This window comes from Garra rufa, chromosome 5 (genome assembly GCF_049309525.1).
Source record: "Garra rufa chromosome 5, GarRuf1.0, whole genome shotgun sequence".
NCBI classification, from domain to species: domain Eukaryota; kingdom Metazoa; phylum Chordata; class Actinopteri; order Cypriniformes; family Cyprinidae; genus Garra; species Garra rufa.
In genome coordinates this window covers 34,630,993-34,654,918 of record NC_133365.1, presented here as the reverse complement: position 1 = coordinate 34,654,918, position 23,926 = coordinate 34,630,993, and the positions used below count along the sequence as shown (strand labels likewise).

The window sequence follows — 23,926 nt, the reverse complement described above, 5'->3', positions numbered from 1 at the left end:
GTTTAAAACTATCCCAAAACTCTCCCAAACGCACATGATGGGGGAGATCATTTTAACCCATAAAAAAAACTAAATAAATAAATAAAAAATAACCCACACCAACAGTTTAAAAGTAGTCCAGCTCTATGGTGTAAACACAGATTTGGCAACACTTACTATTCTGTTCTTTAAAAAAAATAACTGAAAGAAAAAAGAGAAAGAAAGAAAATAAGACAGGCACACAACTAACACAGACTAAATTTGAACTAAACTTGCATCTTCTCTTAGTTTTGATCAGCACTGTGAGGTTTTATCTTAGTCCCCAACATTTTGTTAGCCTGGATATACAACTTTTCATGCATTTGTTCTGTACACATAGCTGCTAAAATGTTTTATGAATTCATTTTGTTAGTATGGAGGCCTTACAAATGAGTCAAGAACAATTTTATTGTAGACACATATTTAATTGATTTTAATTCATACATCAATCATGTATAAGACAGACAGCAGCATCAAGAAAAAAAAAACATTAGGTGTTGAAGGTAGAAAAAAATAAATAGCTTGTAAAAGGAAGCTATAACAATAGCATTGTGCAGACCTTCATTGAAGGGATAGAATGCTTTAGTTTCAAATATGCACCATTTCAAAACTTGCATACTTTTGACTCAAATGGAATGCAACTATTTTCTCTCATATTTAATTTTTTTACAGGGTCAAGCTAAGTACTTTTGCAAGTATCAAATTATATTTAATTTCGCTATGTGAAATGTCTCATGTAACAAATATCAGTGCTCTTCTGGCTTTAGGGAAAATTTATGAAATATCAGCCAAGTCTGCTCAGAATTGCTGCTCTTAAACAAACCGTTTACCTATAGCTGTCTCATTAAATAAAATACTATTTATTAACAACATTCAGATTCTTTTTTTTTCTTTTCATTTCTTTAAAGGGTGTGGGTGATAGATTCCTAAAGGGTTAGTTCACCCAAAAATTTTAATTAGCCTATGATTTACTCACCCTCAAGGCATCCTAGGTAACTTTCCTCTTCTAGACAATTCCAATTGGAGTTACATTTAAAATTATTCTGGCTCTTCCAAGCTTTATGTGTGTTGTGTGTGTTCAACAGTCTAAAAGTCAAATCTGACAGTGCCTTGAGGGTGAGTAAATCATGGGCTAATTTTAATTTTTTTTTTTTTTTGCATGAACTAACCCTTCAAATGCATTTATACAGTGTCAACTAAAGCTTGGAAGAGTAAATTAACAGAATATGGATTGCAAAAATGCATGCAATCTCAATGTGTCTTTCACAGGAAATGTGTTTTCTCTTTTTTGTGTCTTAGTAATCTTGAGGGCACATGTGTGTCCAATAATATACAGTAATTATCCATTTAGCAATAAATTATCTTCTCCTGTAAACTCACATATGCCAGTATCGGTTATATTAAATGATCCTTTTTTAAACAATGGGCACCAGTGGATGCCAATAAAAAAGTAATTAATTTAAGGCACACTTTGCAATCTTTACACTGTTGCTTTCAGACTGGGATAGCTTGTTGCCTATTGGCTGTATATATGTACAGAAAGACCAACAGTGTGTGAGAGAAGGCAATTCCACTTTGATTCTTCATTACAAGCTAAAATCATTCATCCAAATCAACAGTCATAACCAGGCAAGAATTAGCATATTTGTATCTATTCCAACAGCTCTTATCTGTGTATGTTGTTCACATACAGCCATTGTGTGACCAGTAAAAGGACCATACTTCCAAATACTGTTTCTTCCAGTGTTGTAATATGAAAAATCTGAAAGCCTTTAAGGGTAATACCAGTATTAAAGTAGTAGATATTAATAACAATGCTACAAAACATAAGCTGGCAGTTATAATAAATGTGTGAAATGAATTAATCTAGCATGTATAAAGATACTAAAATGCAGTCCGTTGTGGACAACTCTAAAAAGGTGGATGCTCTGACTTGAATGATTTATGTGAGCACCTTTAGGTACCTTAATTTGGATGTGGAGTAAATGCACTGCATTTTGGAGGTATCCAACAGATGTTTAAACAGAATTTCAGCAGGTTTGTGCAAAAACGGACTGTGGACGTTATGAAGCTTGTATTGACTGAGGTAGATCTCCGTGGGAGGTTACCTTTGTGGTTAAAAGACAGAGAATTAGATTAAACCATGATATAGATAATAATTCATATCAAATGTCCTGGTTATGCTTGATAAGTGATCTCCAATCTAATGCTCTATCTATCTCCCAGAGCTTCTTTGCTTGTTTCTGAAGCTTTTTCTCAGTCACTACAGATCCCACCACCTCCTCATTCTCTACTACTGCACACAATGTCAGCTTTAGCAGTCCTGGTAAAAACATTCCCCTACAGCCACCTCTGGCCTCCTGTCTGGGTTGCACTTCTCATGCCCTAGAACCTTGCCCGTGTAGTCCATGCAGACTACGCTGCGATGGCGCTGTCCGACTCCGCAAGTCCGTGAGCATGCTGACCACGGCCCCATTTGCCACATGGGACAGGGCAGATCCCCACAGGGCCGGATGTCTGACGGTCGGAGGTCGGCATCGCAGAGGTAAGACAAGGATCCCTCCCCGTCTCTACACTCCACGCTTCTCCTGGACCATCCTGCACCACAGCTCTTGGAGCACTCAGACCACTCACCCAGGACCCAGTCAACGCCCCCAAAAGGCAAGATGATGTGTGGCGAAATCCTGCTCTCTGTGCCAGGCTTGCTAAAAGGCACATCCTTGGGCAAAAAGAAAGTGTACTTGATTCTGGGTGGTGAGATGTCACCAGCGGTGGACAGCACCTGGATGGTGATGGACTCCTGAAGTCTGTGAAAGCTGAGGAGCCGCTCCAAGGTGGTGGAAGAGCCGCTGTAGCGAAGCATGGCGCCGGGCACAGGGATGTCCTGCTCTGCCATAGACACTGAGAAATTCCCATTCAGGATGTAGGTTCCGCCGTCCGCCTTTACTGCCAAGTAGTTACCATCGTGTGCAATGCCTCGATGGCTGCGTTGTTTCACGTCAATATTAGTCGCCCCAGCAGGGATGGTAACAATATCAATGTAGCCAATACTGTGGAGATATTATAAGCAAACAATGTATCATATGAATATCGGTACAATATTGGTTATCACCAAGGATAGTTCACCAAAAAATCTAAATTCTGTCATTAATTACTCGTCCTCATGGCGTTCCAAACCTTTAAGACCTTTGTTTATCTTTGGAACACAAATTAAGACATTTTTGATGAAATACGGGAGCTTTCTGACCCTGCATAGACAGCAACGCAGCTGAAACATTCAAGGCCCCATGAAGGTAGTAAGGACATCAATACAACAGTCCAATGTTATGAAGCTACGAGAATACTTTTTGTGCAGAAAGAAAACAAAAATAAAGACATTAATCAACAAATTCTTCTTTTTCGCATCAGTCTCTGCCGCGCATTCACAAGAATATCAGACACAGGTTGAACCACAGATGTCACATGGACTATTTTATCGATGTCCTTACTACCTTTGTGGGCTTTGAACGTCGTAGTACCGTTATGCAGGGTCAGAAAGCTCTCAGATTTCATCAAAAATTTGTGTTCCAAAGATGAAAGATCTTACCGGTTTGGATTGACACGAGGGTGAGTAATTAATGACATAATTTTCCTTTTTGGGTGAACTATTCCTTTAAACTTTAAAAAATAAAGCTGGTTCCATGAAATGCCTTTAACATCCATGGAATCTGTTCATTGCACATAATATTCCGGTAACACTTTAGAATAATGGGCCGTTGTTAACAAGTAACTATGCAGGAAGTAATAGGTAGTTCTACATTAACACTTAACTTAATACTATTAACTAATAGAAAAGCAAGATTAACTAAGCAGTAGGTAATTGTTAATTTTGGACAAAGGTAGTCCCTTATTAGGTATTTGATAATTACTAAAGAAAAAATTGTCATTGAGAACTACTTGTGAACTGTGACCAATTCATAAAGAATAACTAATTAATTATCACAACAGTAACATTTATAAAATCAACAATTAGGTTCTTTGTGCAAACTAATTCATGAAAACCACCACCATCACCGGTTGAAGTACTGGTTGAAATTGTGACTCTGACCAAAATATGACTGGATGTGTTCTCTGTTCATTTCAAACAAACATATAATTTATTTAATTAGGATGTAATGCCATCAATGATTGGATTCTCATGATTGGATTATTTCACTATTGTGAGCTGCATTTAGTTCAATGTTGTTGTTGTTGTTTTTAAGTATTCTGGGGCAGGCTTCTCTTTAGTGTGATAATAAATATGTTATTTTGCTTCCATAGTGAAGACATTAACTGCATTTATTTTGTTAAGCACAAACACAGCATTTTCCACATTACAATGTCTGTTAGAATATCAGTATGGTGCTTCAAAGAAATGCATGGCTGTACAGTATGTCATATAAAATATGATAAAAACTGTTTATTGTACATTACTTGCAAAATCCATCTTAACCCCTCAATAATAACTCAAGTGTTACCTTGTCAGTCCACATGAACTACTACTGTGATCTGGCCCATTATTTTAAAGTGAAAAACATCTTAACCCTTCACTAATAACTCAAGTGTTACCTTGTCAGTCCGCATGAACTACTAGTGTGATCTGGCCCATTATTTTAAAGTGAAAAACATGTTAACCCCTCAATAATAACTCAAGTGTTACCTTGTAAGTCCGCATGAACTACTAGTGTGATCTGGCCCATTATTTTAAAGTGAAAAACATCTTAACCCCTCAATAATAACTCAAGTGTTACCTTGTAAGTCCGCATGAACTGTGATCTGGCCCATTATTTTACAGTGAAAAACATCTTAACCCCTCACCAACATGTCTATATGCAACGTGATCTCATGATAATTCGTATGTATTTACATAAAATGTGGTTCTCCAAAACGTACATTTACTTACGTTTTTCCAGACACTAAAACATACAATACTGACGTATTTACAGCATCTAAACATACAAATACTTAGTATTTTTAGCATTTTAAGGTCTACAAAATGTTAAACAAGACTGCACTTTAAACCATTAAAATAAATGACATTTCTGCAGTCGTTTAACCATTCATGTAATATTAACTTCGCTTGCCGTGGTGGGACACAAAAGGCGTTTTCTCCGACATGCTGTGACTAACAATACAACCATAAAATGCACCGAACACGCATCATAATCATAAAATCAAACAATTTTATTTGTACGCTGTAATCCAGATCTTCAGAATTCATACGATTGCGAGGAACAGACCCAAATTCAAGCCTTTATATGACAATCGTGACATATCCATCCCGAGCAGCGACTCCCGCAGCAACAGCAATAAACCCCCGCGCTGCAGTGCATTTAATAATTCAAATACAAACGCACCAGGAAACTACAGGCTTTACGGCAGGAAAATCGAACGTTCATTGGCTCTTGCCAGCATTCGCCACAGATTACGACATGCCGTGTTTCTGGTGAGATTTGTTTGAACGATGGAGGAAGAGGTCTCTGCAGAGCAAACGTGGGCGTTTCTGAATTTTGTGGGTGTTTTCAAACTGCTGGGTGTTTCTAAATCATGATATCGAAATGATTCCCTTTACCTAACCCCACCCCTAAACCTACCGTCACTATGACGTCAGCCAATCAGGTACCATGGTCTAAAAACGCCCCGATCTAGTAACTCCCATTACTTTCCTGCAGAGACCTATACTTGGAACGATGCGCAGGCGCCATCACGGAGAGGATCAGGATAATATTTTCAGCCATCAGCAACCTAAATCCTACTCTGTACCTCAAAGAAACCTACTGTCTGTATTCCGCCAGAGACGATTGCGGCTGCAAACGCATACTTTTTGGTACGGCTGTTGACATTTTTGCAATGAATAAATGATTGCGATTGCACGTTTCCATCTTTCATGTTTTTCTTTATTACAGAGAGAGTTATGGTTAACGTTAGGTTTAGAGGTAGGAGTGTGATTAGTGACTATACATTTTTTTTAATGCTATGTTATCAAAATGAGAATTATCCTGCATATTTTGGTCAGTTAACGTACGTTTTATATATTACATTTTAAATCGCTTATTAATGAAATGATACATTTGCATATTTGCTATAAAATTGGTAGGTTTATGTTTGGGGGTATTATGTTTGGGGGACATTTTAAAATTAAAGTAAAATTAAACTCTTAAAATAAATTTGGCACAGTAAATATACCTAGCCACAAGCAAGGTAACACTTGAGTTATTAGTGAAGGGTTAAGATGTTTTTCACTTTAAAATAATGGGCCAGATCACACTAGTAGTTCATACAGACTGACAAGGTAACACTTGAGTTATTATTGAGGGGTTAAGATGTTTTTCACTTTAAAATAATGGGCCAGATCACACTAGTAGTTCATGCGGACTTACAAGGTAACACTTGAGTTATTATTGAGGGGTTAAGATGTTTTTCACTTTAAAATAATGGGCCAGATCACACTAGTAGTTCATGCGGACTTACAAGGTAACACTTGAGTTATTATTGAGGGGTTAAGATGTTTTTCACTGTAAAATAATGGGCCAGATCACACTAGTAGTTCATACAGACTGACAAGGTAACACTTGAGTTATTATTGAGGGGTTAAGATGTTTTTCACTTTAAAATAATGGGCCAGATCACACTAGTAGTTCATGCGGACTTACAAGGTAACACTTGAGTTATTAGTGAAGGGTTAAGATGTTTTTCACTTTAAAATAATGGGCCAGATCACACTAGTAGTTCATACAGACTGACAAGGTAACACTTGAGTTATTAGTGAAGGGTTAAGATGTTTTTCACTTTAAAATAATGGGCCAGATCACACTAGTAGTTCATACAGACTGACAAGGTAACACTTGAGTTATTATTGAGGGGTTAAGATGTTTTCACTTTAAAATAATGGGCCAGATCACACTAGTAGTTCATGCGGACTTACAAGGTAACACTTGAGTTATTATTGAGGGGTTAAGATGGATTTTACAAGTAATTAACAATAAACTTGCACTGAAGCACTAGTGATATTCAGACATTGTACTGTGAAAAATGTTTTTGTACTTTACAAAATGAATGCAGTTAATGTCTTCATTACGGAAGTAAAAGAACATAATTATTTACTATCACACTAAAGAGAAGCCTGCCCCAGAATACTATTAATACTAATACTAAAAAAAAAAAAACATTGAACATTGAACTAAATGCAGCTCATAATAGTGAAATAATCCAATCATGAGCATCAAATCATTGCTGGCATTACATCCTAATTAAAGAAATTATATTATATGTTTGTTTGAAATGAACAGAGAACACATCCAGTCATATTTTGGTAAGAGTCACAATTTCAGCCGGTGATGGTGGTGGTGTTCATAAATTAGTTTGCACAAATAACCTAATTGTTGATTTTATAAATCTTACTGTTGTGATAATTAATTAGTTATTCTTTATGAATTGGTCACAGTTCACAAGTAGTTCTCAATGACAATTTTTTCTTTAGTAATTATCAAATACCTAATAAGGGACTACCTTTGTCCAAAATTATCACTTACCTACTGCTTAGTTAATCTTGCTTCTATATTAGTTAATAGTATTAAATTAAGTGTTAATGTAGAACTACCTATTACTTCCTGCATAGTTACTTGTTAACAACGGCCCATTATTCTAAAGTGTTACCAATATTCCTTGTAGTGGAAAAAGGTTCTTTAGATTATTCAGTCATTACAATAGTAACTCGTGTGAGCATAAGTTTAGTTTGAGGGCTAAATACGTCCCCATGCCGGTTTCGCCCATTAGTTAGTCACATGAATTTGCCACACTGACCAATAAAAACCAGTTTGTTTTGAAAGTGGCTTGCATGTGAGGGGTGTTTCATACATCTACACACTAGTGACAATAGAGGGTATGCATTGATGCCACTTTCATGATGAAACATGCCCACTCAGTCAAACTGAGTGGCAACACGTCATGCAACTTGACTGGCGATAGTAGAGGAAACCATGCCTATTTTCCACAAGTTAGTATGATTCTTTAGGGTCTCCATGAAATGTCTGTGAAATATTTTGGTTAAAATTCCTCAAATGTTACGTAAAACAACACCCTTTTTACCGTGTCAAAAACAGCTGTGTTTACCACGAACCCGCTTTGGTGTTTCTTTAAATGATAATGAGCTACTGTTCACTCCACCCCTCTTTTTAGTTTTTTGTGTATTAGTTGTGTTACCATTACCATTAAAAACAAAACTAATCTGCTGTGTCCTCAGTGGCTCTCATTTCGGGAAAAAAAAGACTCTTATGTTCACTTTTACATCCAACTACAAAACAGCTGCACTGCTTACGAGACATTGTTGTCGCTACAGCATACAACTGGCTAAGGGTGGGAATATGCTAATTCGGGACAGTCCGTCAGCGGCCGTGGGTGGAGCCTGAGCAATATGACATCATACTGCTCAGAAAATCAAAATGGCTTGATAATCGAGTCTGTTTATGTTTTTTGGGGATTAAAAAAAGGAGTGAATTAATTTTTTATCATTGTAGGGTGGTTGTGTCCACACACTGCTAAGACACATTTATATGCAAACATTATGTAAAAGTAAATTTTGCATCTAATGTCCCCTTTAAGACAAAAATGGTTCTTTTAAGAACTGTTTACTGAAAAATTGCTCTTTTAAGGATTTTGCTATGAAATCTTGGAATTTTAGATATTATATTGACTCATGTTGGATACTTCATTTGTACATGATCAATTACTCTTTTTTATTACATCTTAGACTGTCTTTTAAAGCTCATCTAAAGACAATCTATAAACGTAGAATATTTTCAAAACACTGTAACCTGTAATCTATTACAGGTTGAATATACATTTTTCATACCGTACATTATAATATCCATCATTTTGTGTTATTAGTAATGCTTACATATACAATCTTTACTTACGTAGCTTTGTTCAGTGAGCCGCTTATTTTCCTACAGGTTGTACCATCACCTCCGCAGATACCACACTTATCCAGCTTTTCATTGGAGCCTATCACCTGGTCACAACCGGCTTTGATGCACTGGCCCTGAACACAGATAGATGTGGTGTCTGGCCCGCAGGTGGTGCCATCCACAACCTACACAGCACATATGAAACATCAGCATTAGAACAGACAGAAAGCCTAAACAAATATTTAAAGAAATAATGTGCACTTTTATTGCAGTGGCAGCCTAAGTGCTCCAGCGTATTCTGTTCTAACATAATGGCTATTCCACATAAAGCGGAATAGCAAAAACTTTGGGCTGATGACGCAAAACCAACTACATTTCAGCTGTATCTGAAATATCAGTTACAGAGGTGCACTCAAGAGCTTAAGCAAGTAGCTGGACTGTAGGGTTAGGGTGCTCAGGTTTCACATTTTACAACAGGGAAAATATTTCATGCATGAGAGTTTAGTGGGAGTGTAAAGATATCAATGGGCCTGTGGCAAGAGGGAAGTCTAAGAAAGAGATCATCTGACATCTTAGTAAAGCTTTAGAGCAGGCAGATACACAGAAGAGGCTACGATTTCTTTCACATATTGTCATTACTGCTGATCAGATTAAATGAAAAGAAAAACGTTTTCAACGGATGTGCACCTTGGCTTCAAAAACTTTGAATTCATTGCTCCCTTTGGCACGGCAGACGAGCTTGCAGCGGTCGCGTGGAGAGACGCCGGAATATTTGGGGATCCACTGCTTCATGTTTCCATGAATGTCCAAGTAACGGTCACTGTTGTACTTTTCGCACTGCTCCTCTCTGAAGCTTTTTCCTGCGGATTAAAAATAATGTGATTATAACCAACGCATGGTCTTTCGACCTCTTGAACTCATTTACTCCCCTCACTCATTCTCTAGCTCTCAATAATGTGACCTATGCTACCCAATGTGTGTATGGAGGTTTATTTATAAAATGTTACCATGGTCCTCTAGGCATGTCTGAGTATTGCAGGACTGGTATTTGACCCTCTGTCCCACACAGTACGATCCCCCATTCTGTGGCACTGGGGCAGTGCACTCGCGGTGAGAAAACTCCACACCCCCACCACATGTCCGTGAGCATGGCCCCCAAGGGCCCCACTCTCCCCAGCCACCATTGACTGGCACCTGAAACACAAATAGAGGCTGTTAGATATACATTTCACTGTACCATGTAGCACCTGGTATAAAAATACAGTAATATTACCAAAAACTGTTACAATTTAAAATAACTCTTATCTATTTAAATATACTGGAAAACATGATTTATTCCTGTGCTGGTAAAGCAGTATTTATTAGCAGCCATTACTCCAGTCTTCAGTGTCACATGTCTCAACAGCTAATATTTTTGTGGAAACTGTGATGCTGTGATTCTTTGATAAGTAGAAGGTTCAAAAGAACAGCATTTATTTGAAATAGAAATTGTAACATTATAAATGTCTTTACTGTCACTTTCCCTTGCAAAGTGCTCCTAAACATCACTTCCAGTAAGCGTAGTGCTGACGGAATGTGAGCATACCACACTGCATTTCTGTCAGGGTTTTTTATGAGTTGGCCGAGGGATGCCTTCTGACAGCCAGGCCGTCTGGGATCACAAGCTGGGGGGTTTTAATACACTACACCAAATATAATCACACTTTTTTAAGAGGCTTTGCTGAATACATTGCAACTGCATCTTAAATGGAAAGCTCAAAAATAATTGAGCTTTTTAAATTTCCCTCTATATAAACTCTCTCTCTCTCTCTCTGGCATTGAGAAGCTGAATTTAAAGTAGATTGATTATTTTAAGCTGCTCAAAGACGGAGGCCTGGTTGGGATCCAAGAGGAGGAATGAGCTTTATTTCTGAAGGTGAAAAAAAAGAACAGTTTGAGTCTAAGCACTCTTTTCACACTATGGTGAAAAGAATGTGCCATCTTTAATAATGAAGGAAGAGAAATACATAAAAGTTTTGAATAATCTGGGACAGACAAAAGAGATAATTGAGACAGGATGTGCAAATGTTTACAATTGACGCACAAGAGGCCATACGCAAGGCGTCACCTGCAATAGTGGCGCCCGTAAATCTGTACATGGGTGTTTTAGATCCATGCGTGCTGACAGGTAAAGTGTGATAAAACTGGATGACGCACATACACATATCCTTCTGGCCATGCATACCTTCTTGTCTCCCGCCTCCTCCAGTGCACTTGACACGCACAAACCCTCGCGGCATCTCCTGTCCTCCCCGCACAGAGTACCGTCGGCCCAGGGGAGGCTTCCATTCCGGGTCGTGCACTGTATTTTTCCTTCCTCTCGACACCACAGCTGTGCACATGCCTGGTCTTCAGGGGCATTGGGACAGTGGGTGTATTCATCCCCAAACGCCTGCTGGCACTGGCGGTCCAGACCAAATGTATGGCCGGGGAGCTCGGTGGGTAAAGGGATTCTCTTCTCAGGTGGATCCAGCAAACAGTCACCTGAGGAATACACAATTTGAACTTATTTAACTGTGTTTGTAGAGATTGGCTCAAAGCCAATTTGAAGATTGTCTACCTGTAGCTCAAATGGTAGAACTTGATGCTAGCAACACAAAGGTTATGGGTTTGATTTCCAGGGAATGCATACTTTAAATACAACATAAGTTGCTTTGGATTAAAGCGTTTGCCAAATACATTACAAAGTTTTTGAACAGTAAGATTTTTAATGTTTTTTAAAGAAGTCTCTTCTGCTCACCACGCCTGCATTTATTTGATCCCAAATACAGCAAAAGCAGTAATATTGTGAAATATATTTACATTACAATTACATTTTATAAATGCATAAATGCAGGCTTGGTGAGCAGAAGAGACTTCTTTAAAAAAAACTTGAAAAATCTTACTGTTCAAAAACTTTTGACTGGTAGTGTACACAGCTCTTGTAATGATGCTTATATGGTGTTTTGCAGTGTTTTCTTTAAACCTGTTGCTATTGACTGATTGTTTACTTCAGCTAAACAATCTCTTACATACAGCCAGTCTAAAACAGGTGTGCACATTAGCTAGAGGGGACTATTTTCATTGCAGAGAGATCTCACTGTACCTCCTCTCATCCTAATGTGCGTAAGACATAATAGTCTCCCATCTGGAGATTTCCATTATGTAACCTATTATTGTGTAGCCGCAGTTAGCTCACTCTAGAACAAAACACCAAATCGGTATCAAAAGAAAGTATAATTTTACTGTAAGGACTCTATTCTTAGTTCTTCCCAAACATATGGATAAAGATACGGAGACAGTGTAACACCTTGAAACAATTACGCAGACTTCTTGACTCCATTTGTGTTTTCCTGAGATTGATACGGTGAAATTTAATTAGGCTTAAAGTCTTGAGGACGCCTTAATAACTTAAGTATTAAGAATTTGGAAAGGTTTCACTATAGCTTTACACACCAAAATGAATGTTATGATTATGCTTAGTAATGAAAGGCTTTTGTTGAAACGGATACCAGCATAGCAACACTGGAAAATAACAGCCTTGAAGTCGTATCAGTTCATAGTCTACCTGTGGCAACAGTGCGACCGGTAAAGACGGCATGTGCTTGGCTACACTTACCGTCTCTGTGAGGGAAAACAGTTGTTAAAGCTGGAATGTGTGAGTCACTGAAGATGAGTCAGTGGAAGAGCGGGAACGAGAGTGTGTAGACTGAGATATCGACAGAGATAAATCAACAACTGGAGAAAATATGCCGACCATATTTCCTGAGCTGTCACTTTTCCTTATCTGAGTTCATCTTTATTGTGAATTGTTCTATTTTATTCGAATCATAGATAAAATTAGGCAACCCTAATTGACAGCCTTGACAGGTTCACCTTGGCAGTGGAGTTTATATAACAACTTTACAGCTTTACAGAGAGAGTAAAAAAAAAAAAAAATATATATATATATATATATACACTACCGTTTAAAAGATATATATTATCAGTGCATTTAATTAATGTTTATACATTTAATACATTAAAGAAATTAATAGTTTTATTTTGCAGGGATGCGTTAAACTGATCAAAAGTGACAGTAAAAACATTTATAATGTTACAAAAGATTTATATTTCAAATAAATGCTGTTCATTTTAACTTTCTATTCATCGATCAATCCTGAAAAAAATTATTTCATGGTTTCCACAAAAATATTAAGCAGCGGAACTGTTTTCAACATTAATTTTAATCGTGAATCTGAAGACTAGAGTAATGGCTGCTGAAAATTCAGCTTTTTCATCACAATAATAAATTACATTTTAAAATACATTCAAATAGAAAACAGTTATTTTAAACTGTAATCATTTTTCTACAATATTACTATTTTACTGCAAATAAATGCAGCCTTGGTGAGCATAGGAGACTGTACATGAGTAGATGAAGTGGGTGAGAGTGAGCTTATGCTGCGAAGACTGTTAGTTTTGACAATCTCAGCAAAATTACAGAGTGTGGTCCCACCAGCCCATTATTAGTGGTTAGGGAGTAAGTTAAGACAGGAGTGGCATTTAAACAAGAAACGTGCAAAACATTGAAAGAAAGTAAATTCGTAAAACACAGGAATCTACATTATAGAGATTTTTCACCGCGCACTAAGATCAAAATTATACAGTAGATTCTCTGTGACATGTTTCCATTAACTTTTGAATGACAGCTTTACAATTCAAGTCAAATGTCTCAAAAACTTCACTGAATGTTATGAAGTTTTTTTCTTTGGGTCTCTAGAAAATATGCACCATTACGTTCTAAGGCCAAAACCAAACAAACAAACAAACAAACTGAAAACCTAATGTTGACTGAGAGAAAACCAGCTGGTAATAAAAAATACACTCAGAAAGACAGGAGTTTCAGGGAGTTCTTTTTCACTGACATATAACTTTTGAAGAAGGGAAATGATTAAAACAGCATCCTGACAGACAGAGAAGCATCTTACCGTGTCCATTGTCGAAGAACTCTGTGATGTAGAGTGCACTACATGGGGACCAGGGAAGAGTTTTGTTGAGGTGGACGAAGAAAGGAGCCATCATATGATGTCCATTGAGATCCCCAAACAACTTCTCACAGGTTTTAGAATCATCATGTGGCATGCTGAGTACATGGCCTGAAAAAAGGAAAGGAAAACAGAAAGATGTACTGTACCTGGATAGTGTAATAACTTTTCCACATTGCTGTGCTCCTCCATATGACTGAGTTCTATTTACAGTTGAAGTCAGAAGTTTACATACACCTTGTAAAATCTGATCATACAAAATGCATGTTATTTTTTTTATTTATTACTGACCCGAGTAAGATATTTCACATCAAATATGTTCAGATATAGTCCACAAGAGAAAATAATAAAAATGACTCAATTCAAAGGTTTGCATATGCTTAATTTTAATACTTAGAACAATCCTTAAGGTCCCACAAATTCTTTGGTTTTTTAACATTTTTGTGTATTTGAACCCTTCCAACAATGACTGTATGATTTTGAGATCCATCTTTTCAGACTATGGACAACTGAGGAAATCATATGCAACTATTACAGAAGGTTCAAACGCTCACTGATGCTTCGGAGGGGAAAACGATGCATTAAGAGCCAGGGGTGTAAACTTTTGAACAGAGCAGAATAAAGATGACATTTTTTCTAATTTTTCTTAAATATCAAACAAAATAAGGTAAAATTACCCTGATCTTCAAATTCAAAAAGGTTCTTGCGTCATTTTTCCTTCAGGAGCATCAGTGAGTGTTTGAACCTTCTGTAATAGTTGCATATGAGTCCCTCAGTTGTCCTCAGTGTATAAAGATGGATCTCAAAATCATACAGTCATTGTTTGAAAGGGTTCAAATACACAAAAATGCTGAGAAACCAAAGAATTTGGGGGACCTGAAGGCTTTTTCTGAAGATCAGCAGGCAGTTTAACTCTTCAGGACAAACAAGGGACTTGTGAACAGCTATCACTGAAAAAAACACAGATGTGGATCATTCAGATAACAACACATTATTAAGAAGTGTATGTAAACTTTTGAATGGGGTCATTTTTTTTTAATTCAACTATAATTTTCTCTTGTGGACTATATGTAAACATCTTTTATGTGAAATATCTTTTTCAGGTCAGTACTAAATAAAAAAATAACATGCATTTTGTATGATCCCTCTTATTTTGGTCAAATAATTAACATTTTGCAGATTCTGCAAGGTGTACAGGTCCTTCTCAAAAAATTAACATATTGTGATAAAGTTCATTATTTTCTGTAATGTACTGATAAACATTAGACTTTCATATATTTTAGATTCATTACACACAACTGAAGTAGTTCAAGCCTTTTATTGTTTTAATATTGATGATTTTGGCATACAGCTCATGAAAACCCAAAATTCCTATCTCAAAAAATTAGCATATTTCATCCGACCAATAAAAGAAAAGTGTTTTTAATACAAAAAAAGTCAACCTTCAAATAATTATGTTCAGTTATGCACTCAATACTTGGTCGGGAATCCTTTTGCAGAAATGACTGCTTCAATGCGGCGTGGCATGGAGGCAATCAGCCTGTGGCACTGCTGAGGTGTTATGGAGGCCCAGGATGCTTCGATAGCGGCCTTAAGCTCATCCAGAGTGTTGGGTCTTGCGTCTCTCAACTTTCTCTTCACAATATCCCACAGATTCTCTATGGGGTTCAGGTCAGGAGAGTTGGCAGGCCAATTGAGCACAGTAATACCATGGTCAGTAAACCATTTACCAGTGGTTTTGGCACTGTGAGCAGGTGCCAGGTTGTGCTGAAAAATGAAATCTTCATCTCCATAAAGCTTTTCAGCAGATGGAAGCATGAAGTGCTCCAAAATCTCCTGATAGCTAGCTGCATTGATCCTGCCCTTGATAAAACACAGTGGACCAACACCAGCAGCTGACATGGCACCCCAGACCATCACTGACTGTGGGTACTTGACACTGGACTTCAGGCATTTTGGCATTTCCCTCTCCCCAGTCTTCCTCCAGACTCTGGCACCTTGATTTCCGAATGACATGCAAAATTTGCTTTCATCCGAAAAAAGTACTTTGGACCACTGAGCAACAGTCCAGTGCTGCTTCTCTGTAGCCCAGGTCAGGCGCTTCTGCCGCTGTTTCTGGTTCAAAAGTGGCTTGACCTGGGGAATGCGGCACCTGTAGCCCATTTCCTGCACACGCCTGTACACGGTGGCTCTGGATGTTTCTACTCCAGACTCAGTCCACTGCTTCCACAGGTCCCCCAAGGTCTGGAATCTTTCATTGATGTTTATCAATGATGCTCACTGTGCTTTTTGGCTTTCCAGAGGGTATCACTTTCAACGAAACATCAAATATTAAATAAAAAATATATGAAATACAAGAACTTGTCCTGTCCTGTATACCTTTGACAGACAGACAGCTCAATTATCTTAAATTTTTACTACACTGACTTATAAAACCACTCTACAGAATGTAAGTCTATTCGATTATGTACTTGTTTTTGAATTATCCAAATTTTTTCTAATCAAAAATTGAAATGTGATTAAATTTTTACATTCAAATATTGACATTAAATTTACTGTGATTAATTTGACTTTAATCAACATATCGTGTGATGAATTCTTTTCAAATTTGTAATCGATCAACGGCCCTAGTAGTAACACCATGTTGTCTGTGTATTTAGCTGCTGAAAACAGCTGGTTTACATTAATTAATGACTCAGTCTGGAACACATGCTCTTGTCCAGACAGTCGGTAAGGCTGAGACGTCTTACTACAGACATTGAGTCTAGTCATGTGTGTGAACATACCGAGTTCATGTGACACAGTGAACGCTGCCTGAAGGCCGTTGTCCTCTATAACCGAGCAGCTTCTTTTGGGGTCACACATAGTGCCAATGTCAGCTACACCCAGAGTGTCACAATCCTTATATCCACAAATATCCTGAGGTCAAAGAGAGAGAGGGAGAGACAAGTGGGCATATGAGAGATGTGAGACAAAAAAAGAGAAGCGAGAGGAGAGGAGAGGGGGACACATCTGAGACACTGATATCCAGACATCGCTCCATTAGTTCCAGACAGCCCTTTTTTCCCCAAGCAGGCTCTTGCCAGCAAAACATATTTGTCAGTGTTTCCATCGTAAAATGAAGCAAATACATGGCAGACTGCGTACTAGAAAAAAAAACAAGAGGGGGAAAATTAACTGTGAGATAGCTGGACCACACAGCACATGTAGACCGAAGGGCCTGTCCAGCACTTCTCTGTCCAGACAGGGATAACCTTGACTGGGGAAGACGTCCCAGTGGAAACCATGTGAGACGACCAGAGACACCCAGACCTCCTCCGCTAAATAAAAACCACCTGTTTCTCCATCTAGCCACAGCAGGACCAAGACCTCTGTTCGTTCTGTTGTGTTGCTCTCAGCTGGATGGCCAGCCAAATTTGCGTTTCTCCTACATCTATTTTATCCGGCGCTAGCCCTCTGGTTTTTGGCAGAGCTACAATCTCATGCTCGCCATCTCTGATTGGACAAGGGCTTCCCTGCTGAGCATTGTGCTCATGACCCTGTCACTGACTCAATGAAATATGTCTTGTTTTGGAAAAGTGGTAGCCAAGTGAGTTAATCAAAAGCTGAAGGTAATTACATCTGTAAAATGTGTGTGGACTGGAAATCTTGGGGAGAAATAGTTGCCATCTTTCCTGATGGAAAAATGAATTAAATGACCCACATATTTTTAATATTAAAAGTAAATCTGCTATTAAAAGTCCAGTTTTAAGCTCAAAACACATTTGATCGTTCGAACTTGGGTTGCTTGCTTACATGGTGCATGAGATGAATTTCTTTCTACAGCATTTCAATTAATGTTAATTTTTCATTTAAATGGATTGCTTTGTTCTAAAAAAAAGTGTCTGCTTTGTGTTTCTCACCTCTCTAGTGAACAAAATAGCAGTGTCATAATGCTCAGGATGCCTCTGGCTGCCTGGGTTGAAAAGTTGTTGCCACTTGCAAAAGTTGCGCAGGGCAACACCACCGTTGCTTGAAAGCTCAGGTCCCACCTCCTCATCCTCCACAACCACCATCTTCACTACCACCAGACTAACAGCATTTTTCAGGCTTGGATGTGCATAAATCTGTGCTGCCATGGACATCACTGTCAAGAGGTAGTGCTGTAGAAATAAAGAGAGAGAATAGAAAATTGGTAATCAAACAAAAATGGTCTGTGGCTGGAAATACAGTACCCAAAACATGATGAGTTTTTGGCATTAAAACTAGATGATTGTCTAATTGACTGTTCTGTTTCATACCTTAAGTGTTTATGGCATTATTTTTCATGTTGAATATATTCATTAGCTTGATCTTAGTCATCTGAAATAATGCGGCTGCAGCAAATATCAAAGTAGTACAGTACATAGTACAGACAGCTGTTAAGCAAGTATTTTCTTTATTAAAATTGACACTACATTTTTGGGGGGAGAGAATATAGTGGTGGCCCAAATCTGAAGGCCTGTGGGAGGCAAAGCATTTAAACATTTATTCTTCTTTCTATCAATTAAATGGGTCACAAACAACTCCTGGCTGTCCTTCTTTTCCAGATGGTCCCCCCCCCCTCTCTATTTTATTTTCTCCCACAGATTCACAGACAAGTTTCATATTTTGTTACACTCTGTATAACCAAACCCACAGTCACCCTCAAACCACAAGTTTTAGTGGTTTGCCTGATTTATGTTACTTTTCATATCTAAACCATAGACCGATCATTAAGAGCTAATTCGTCTTAGCCTTCATTAAAAATGTTTCTAACATACTTCAATCGACTTGTGAATACAGCTGCAGTTTTACATGGAAATAAACTCTGACAGGAATGGTAATGTGTCCCTGAATGACAGTTTTGTCCCGAAATCCCTAATAATGTGAAACAGCTCATATGACAGCTGTTTTGAGTGCAGTCATATTTAGTTAGCAGCACATCAGTTGAAGGGATACACACTATTCCCTACTAAGGGGTAGCAGTGTTTTTCAAATAGTTCTGTAAGTAATTCATATCCAGAAACATGAATTTCTGACAAACCACTCCAAGCAACGTGCAGACTAAAACCAAACTACAAAGGTTCCAAAAAAATGTTTTCGCAGTGATGCCACAGAAGAACCATTTTGGTACTCCAAAGAACAGTTCTTAAAAAACATTATAAAGAACATTTTAAAAAATCTAAATAACTTTTTTCACCTATTTCTGCATTTGAAAGGTTCCATTGATGTTCAAGATTCTTCATGGAGCCATGGATGCCAAAAAATAATCTTTATTTTTAAGAGTGAGGTGGAATAGAGTGACAGATATCGCTTAAAGCGTTCAGTAACTCCAATCCAAGTCCACCCCGGGCTTTCTATCTCCACGAGAGAAACCCCACTGCAAGCGAACGTGGAGAGAAAGAAAACACCTACGCTTTGACTTTCCAAAACACACTCCTTGCTGCGGGCAAAACTCAAGCAAATCCGCTACCTTTCGCAAGAGAAACCATCCCTAAACTTTCAAAAAGCCAGTTTTCATTCCAGGATACTTGCTCCCTACAACACTGCAGTGTGTTGACCTAAAATGCCCTCCGAAAGCATTTGGTACAGTAAGTTCAGTTTTACGTGTTAAGGCAAACTTTCCTTGAGTGTTCTCAGAGATGTCAGATTAAATACTCATTGATGAGACATGATGGGTCTCTGTGAAACGAATGTATATTTAGGTACCTTATTAATAGTTGGTGTAACAAATAAGTTACAGTTAAAACGTATGTAAACATTTATACAAATATTCCATACATATGGCAGTCTCAGCTGTCAGTAATTCATTAAGGAAAATTATATATTCATATATTGCCATTCACATAAGTGGTTTCACCAGGTGGTCTGTTGAAGCCCCTCGAATGAGTGGTGAAACGTCTTCACTAATTGAGTAGCCAGGTCGGTCTGAATTGTACACAATGTTTCAGAATCAGATAACCAAAAAGTTGTTTATGCACCCAATGAGCTAATCTAATATTTGTGCTAGCAACTGCGCATGCCATTCAAAATAAAACGACTAGAAAACTTGCGACTCCTCTAAAGACACGCTTGACTCACCTTTATCTCGTCTCCATAGAAACGTGTCATAGAAGCGTCTGCAACCACCAGGGTCTCGATGTATCTCGCAGCTGACACGAATCTTTTTGCGCGTCTTACTTTGCCGTCTTCGTCTTCACTAGAGTTCAGGTTGCTCTTTTTCACAAAACTGTCAAATTTCTCTTGATCAAACACCATATTTGACGCTCTGAGACTGCTGGAAAAGGCTCGCCTTTTGACGACGTGCACCTGTGGAAAAGACTTCCCGGTGGTCTTGGCACTTGCTTTAGGCTGAATAAAGTACTCGTCGCCTTGCGTTATGAAGGTACCCTGGATGCCGTGACATAAACTGACAGCAACTACCGATTCCTTTTCAGAGTTGACCGTTCCTTTGTAGAAACAATCTCTGAGGTCCGCACCGCTGTCTCCGTCCTGGGTGACATCCTTGAAAACACTTCCGCTCCTGGACGCGTCCAGAACGGCTGGGAGTTTTTTTGCATTTACGCGCTGGACGTTTAATGATGGAGACACGAACTTGCTGTCCGGCGTCAGGTCAAGCAAGAAAAGTTGACCAAATGCACTGATCTTAAAACGCTGTCTTTCTTCATTCCTCCAAAAAACACCTTTTCTGAATGTAAGATTTACTGGCACGGTCTCCTCTTCCTCTTTTAGCTCACCCAGAGCTAAGTGAGACATAAGATTTACTAAGAAAAACATATAACAAACAATTGTGGATACCATTTTAATAGTGAATTCAAAAATATCCAAAACTGTATGTTGAAAAAATAAGAAAACGGCACTGGAGGCAGAAATAATTCTATTTTAAAACAAAGATACAGATTAACATAATCCACTGAAAATTAAAAGAAAAAACAATATTGTTATTGACTTAATAAGAGTTCAAATGAAGTTTCGAGAGTTCACAGAAACAGTCTTGTAAGAAAATACTCATCATCCAGCTCACTGTATAAGCGAAGAATGTTCTTGCGCTGGTATTTATACAGTCTTGGGCTTCTCCAGCGTACGCGGTTTATTTTTGATATTCATTCTCTCTCCTCCCCCTCGTGCGCCAAAGTAAGAAAAAAAACCTGGTTTGGTCCAATAGGGCTACCGGCACGGCCCCTTTTCACTACTGCGGGTCTTGCTTACAGCTATTATTATAACAGCCGGCTGGAATGCTGTAGGACACTTGAAGTATGTGTTGAGTGTCAACCAGATGCTAGAGCGTGTTAAACCAGTGAAAATCTTGGACAAAACGCGATGTACCCACGAGCAAATGGTGTCTTCCTAGATAGCAGCGGGCTGTGAAGGTGACATCTAATTATATCCTGCCTGTTGGTTAACCACAAATCAAAACAAATAAAAAAAAACGTTCCCCAAATATCCTACGTGCAAATCACGTTACACACCAAATTACACATGCACATCAAGTTACAATATTTGTATGTTATTTCAAGTAATTGACGCACAACCCTGAGCTCCTCACTCACTCTCTCTCTCTGTGGCTTTGATTTACCTAAAGCTTAAGAAAAATTTAAGAATTATCAGAAGAACATAAAATAAGTTATTTACAATACAGTAAGATATTTGCATTCCTGTGTCGGCTATGTCTGCACTATCATGTATGTTTGAACTATGTCCGTACTTGTCTTTCTGACTTCTTAGTTCTGACTTCTGCATGCGTAACACAGCGCACTGTAAAGAGACCGATATCAGTTTGATTGGAAAAACACCGCTGAGGGGCAGCATTGTATCATTTGCAATATCTAATTGAAAACCGGACATTTATTTGCTAATGCAACAATTTGCCATATGGGATCCTACAGTATAAAAACACTGTCCAATACTGTATAGATGTTAATTTTTATTTTTATTTATTCATTAATTTTTTTGGAAAGAGGTTATTTTGTTATCAGTTGGTAGTTTGATATTTGTATGGCTCTTGATATGTAGCAAGCTGTATTGAAATGTTTTCACCACAAGATGTCATTCTTACACCTGTGCATAACTGAATGTGGTCAATTGAGCAAGAAAATCAAATTGTCCATTTTTAGATTCAGAAGTCCTTACAGAACCACAATGAATAAATAGCTTGTTAGCGGGACGACACCCCCTAAAGGTACCCCTATGTACCTTAGCTATAGCCCTAAAGGGTGCATATGTGACCCTGGACCACAAAACCAGTCAAAACCAGGGTCATGTTTTGTTTTTGTTTTTAAATTGAGATTTATATACAGTGCACAGCATAAATGAGTACACCCCCTCTTAATATATATAAAAGATGTATTTTCTTAATGATCACTAATATAATTCATGGAAAGATGGCAATATTTAAATGTATTAAACATACACTTAATAAAAACAACAAAATATATGCCAATATTTCCTGTAATATAAGTAAATTAGCCAATTTTGTATAAATAATGGATTGCAGAAATGAGTACACCCTATATGTAATTCAGCAAATGTATAATATTCTAGTACTTAATATGTCCTCCAGAACATTAAGTATACATTAAGCTCTGACCCTTCTTAGCACTGAGTGTACAAGTTCATGGCAAATTTTCACATCTGTCCTGTTTAACTCTGCCCTGGTCTTTAATGGGGAGTTTTGCTTAGCTCGTCTCTACAGAATCCCCCACAGCTGCTCAAGAGTGTTAATACTGAGTGAAATACATGTCCACTGAAGGATTTTCACCTTGGGAGAATAAATATCCTCATTGTCATGCTAAAAAATGCCCAATAATGCACGGAATGAGGGGAGGGTAGCATCTGCAGTTTCAGTTTTTTTGTATTACATCACACAGTAGTGTGTGAATTCATGCCAGCACTGATAAAGCACAGCTCAATCACACCTTCAGCACTCATACATCCCTGTAGAAGAGCTTTACTACCACTGAACGTCACTGTAGGTACCAGGCACTTTTCGCTGTACTCCTCCTGTAGCAACACCAGAACATTTTGGATGCTTTTGGATCCGAAATGATTGACTCGGTCCCTTGACACCAGAGTATGGATTCCCAGAAGTCTATATTTTGTAAATATGGGCCTTGGAAGAGGTTAAATGAGTTTACTGTATTTTGGCTACAGTAGGTAATCCTAGTGGTGACAATAACCATGCATGTCACTTCTGCAGGCTGCTTCGTACTCTGTGAGATAAAGTGTCACTCTTTTCATAGCTTTTGTCGGCTCTGATACTCTTACATGGTATTTCTCCGCCTCATTTTGTAGCAAAAATTCACTCATCATTAAATGAAAACTTAAAAGTGAAGACCTGGTTATTTCAGGAGCCTTGTCACAAGTCCATTGTTTTTGAATGTCAGTGCTACTTCTGCTATATTTTCACACTTAAAACAATAATTTGGTATTCCTCTTGTACCACTGTCCTCTTTTCTGCTAAGAAATAAGTCACCTGGCAGTTCTCTCCCAAGTGGTTTCATTGTTGACAGCATTAAGTCTGTGTATGATTCAGTAGGCTATAAAACGCCTTTAACTGTCAGGAAATTACTTTTCTTTAAAAGTTTTGGTTCAGTATACTTTCCGGTTGATCAAAAATAGCTTTAAACCTACACTTTTGTTTTCTTTTTTTTAGTTTTATTTAGTAACTTTCAGGAGGGTGTTCTCATTTTTGCAACACAACATTTTATCACTTTGACAGGAAAATCTTAATTTGCTAAATAATTTTGACATTCTTCTTTGGTAATTGATCATCAATGAAAGCTTTTCATTGATGTATGGTTTGTTAGGATAGGGCAATATTTGGCCATGATACAACTATTTGAAAATCTGGAATCTGAGGGTGCAAAAAAACTAAATATTGAGAAAATTTAAAGTTGTCCAAATGAAGTTCTTAGCAATGCATATTACTAATTATGTTTT

At 37.9% G+C, this 23,926-nt stretch overlaps 1 protein-coding gene across 1 annotated transcript; it reads right to left on the bottom strand.

Annotated features, from left to right (window-relative positions):
• Positions 1 to 440: 440 nt before the first annotated feature.
• On the bottom strand, positions 441 to 20,982 carry adamts8a (ADAM metallopeptidase with thrombospondin type 1 motif, 8a). The gene is made up of 9 exons (XM_073839544.1): positions 20,069 to 20,982; positions 17,890 to 18,129; positions 16,774 to 16,906; positions 13,931 to 14,098; positions 11,167 to 11,465; positions 9,950 to 10,136; positions 9,630 to 9,802; positions 8,952 to 9,127; positions 441 to 3,068 (listed from the first exon to the last, which is right to left on the bottom strand). The coding sequence occupies exons 1-9, from the start codon at positions 20,786 to 20,788 to the stop codon at positions 2,333 to 2,335; spliced, it is 2,832 nt and encodes a 943-aa protein (XP_073695645.1). The 5' UTR covers positions 20,789 to 20,982; the 3' UTR covers positions 441 to 2,332.
• Between the last annotated feature and the right edge of the window lie 2,944 nt (positions 20,983 to 23,926).

Coding starts and splice junctions, on each gene's coding strand:
- adamts8a (XM_073839544.1), bottom strand. CDS start 20,788: ATGGTATCCACAATTGTTTGTTATATGTTTTTCTTAGTAAATCTTATG. Junction 16,907..17,889: donor CTATTTTGTTCACTAGAGAG/GTGAGAAACACA, acceptor CTTTGACCTCAG/GATATTTGTGGATATAAGGA. Junction 3,069..8,951: donor GGCTCACTGAACAAAGCTAC/GTAAGTAAAGAT, acceptor ATATCTCCACAG/TATTGGCTACATTGATATTG.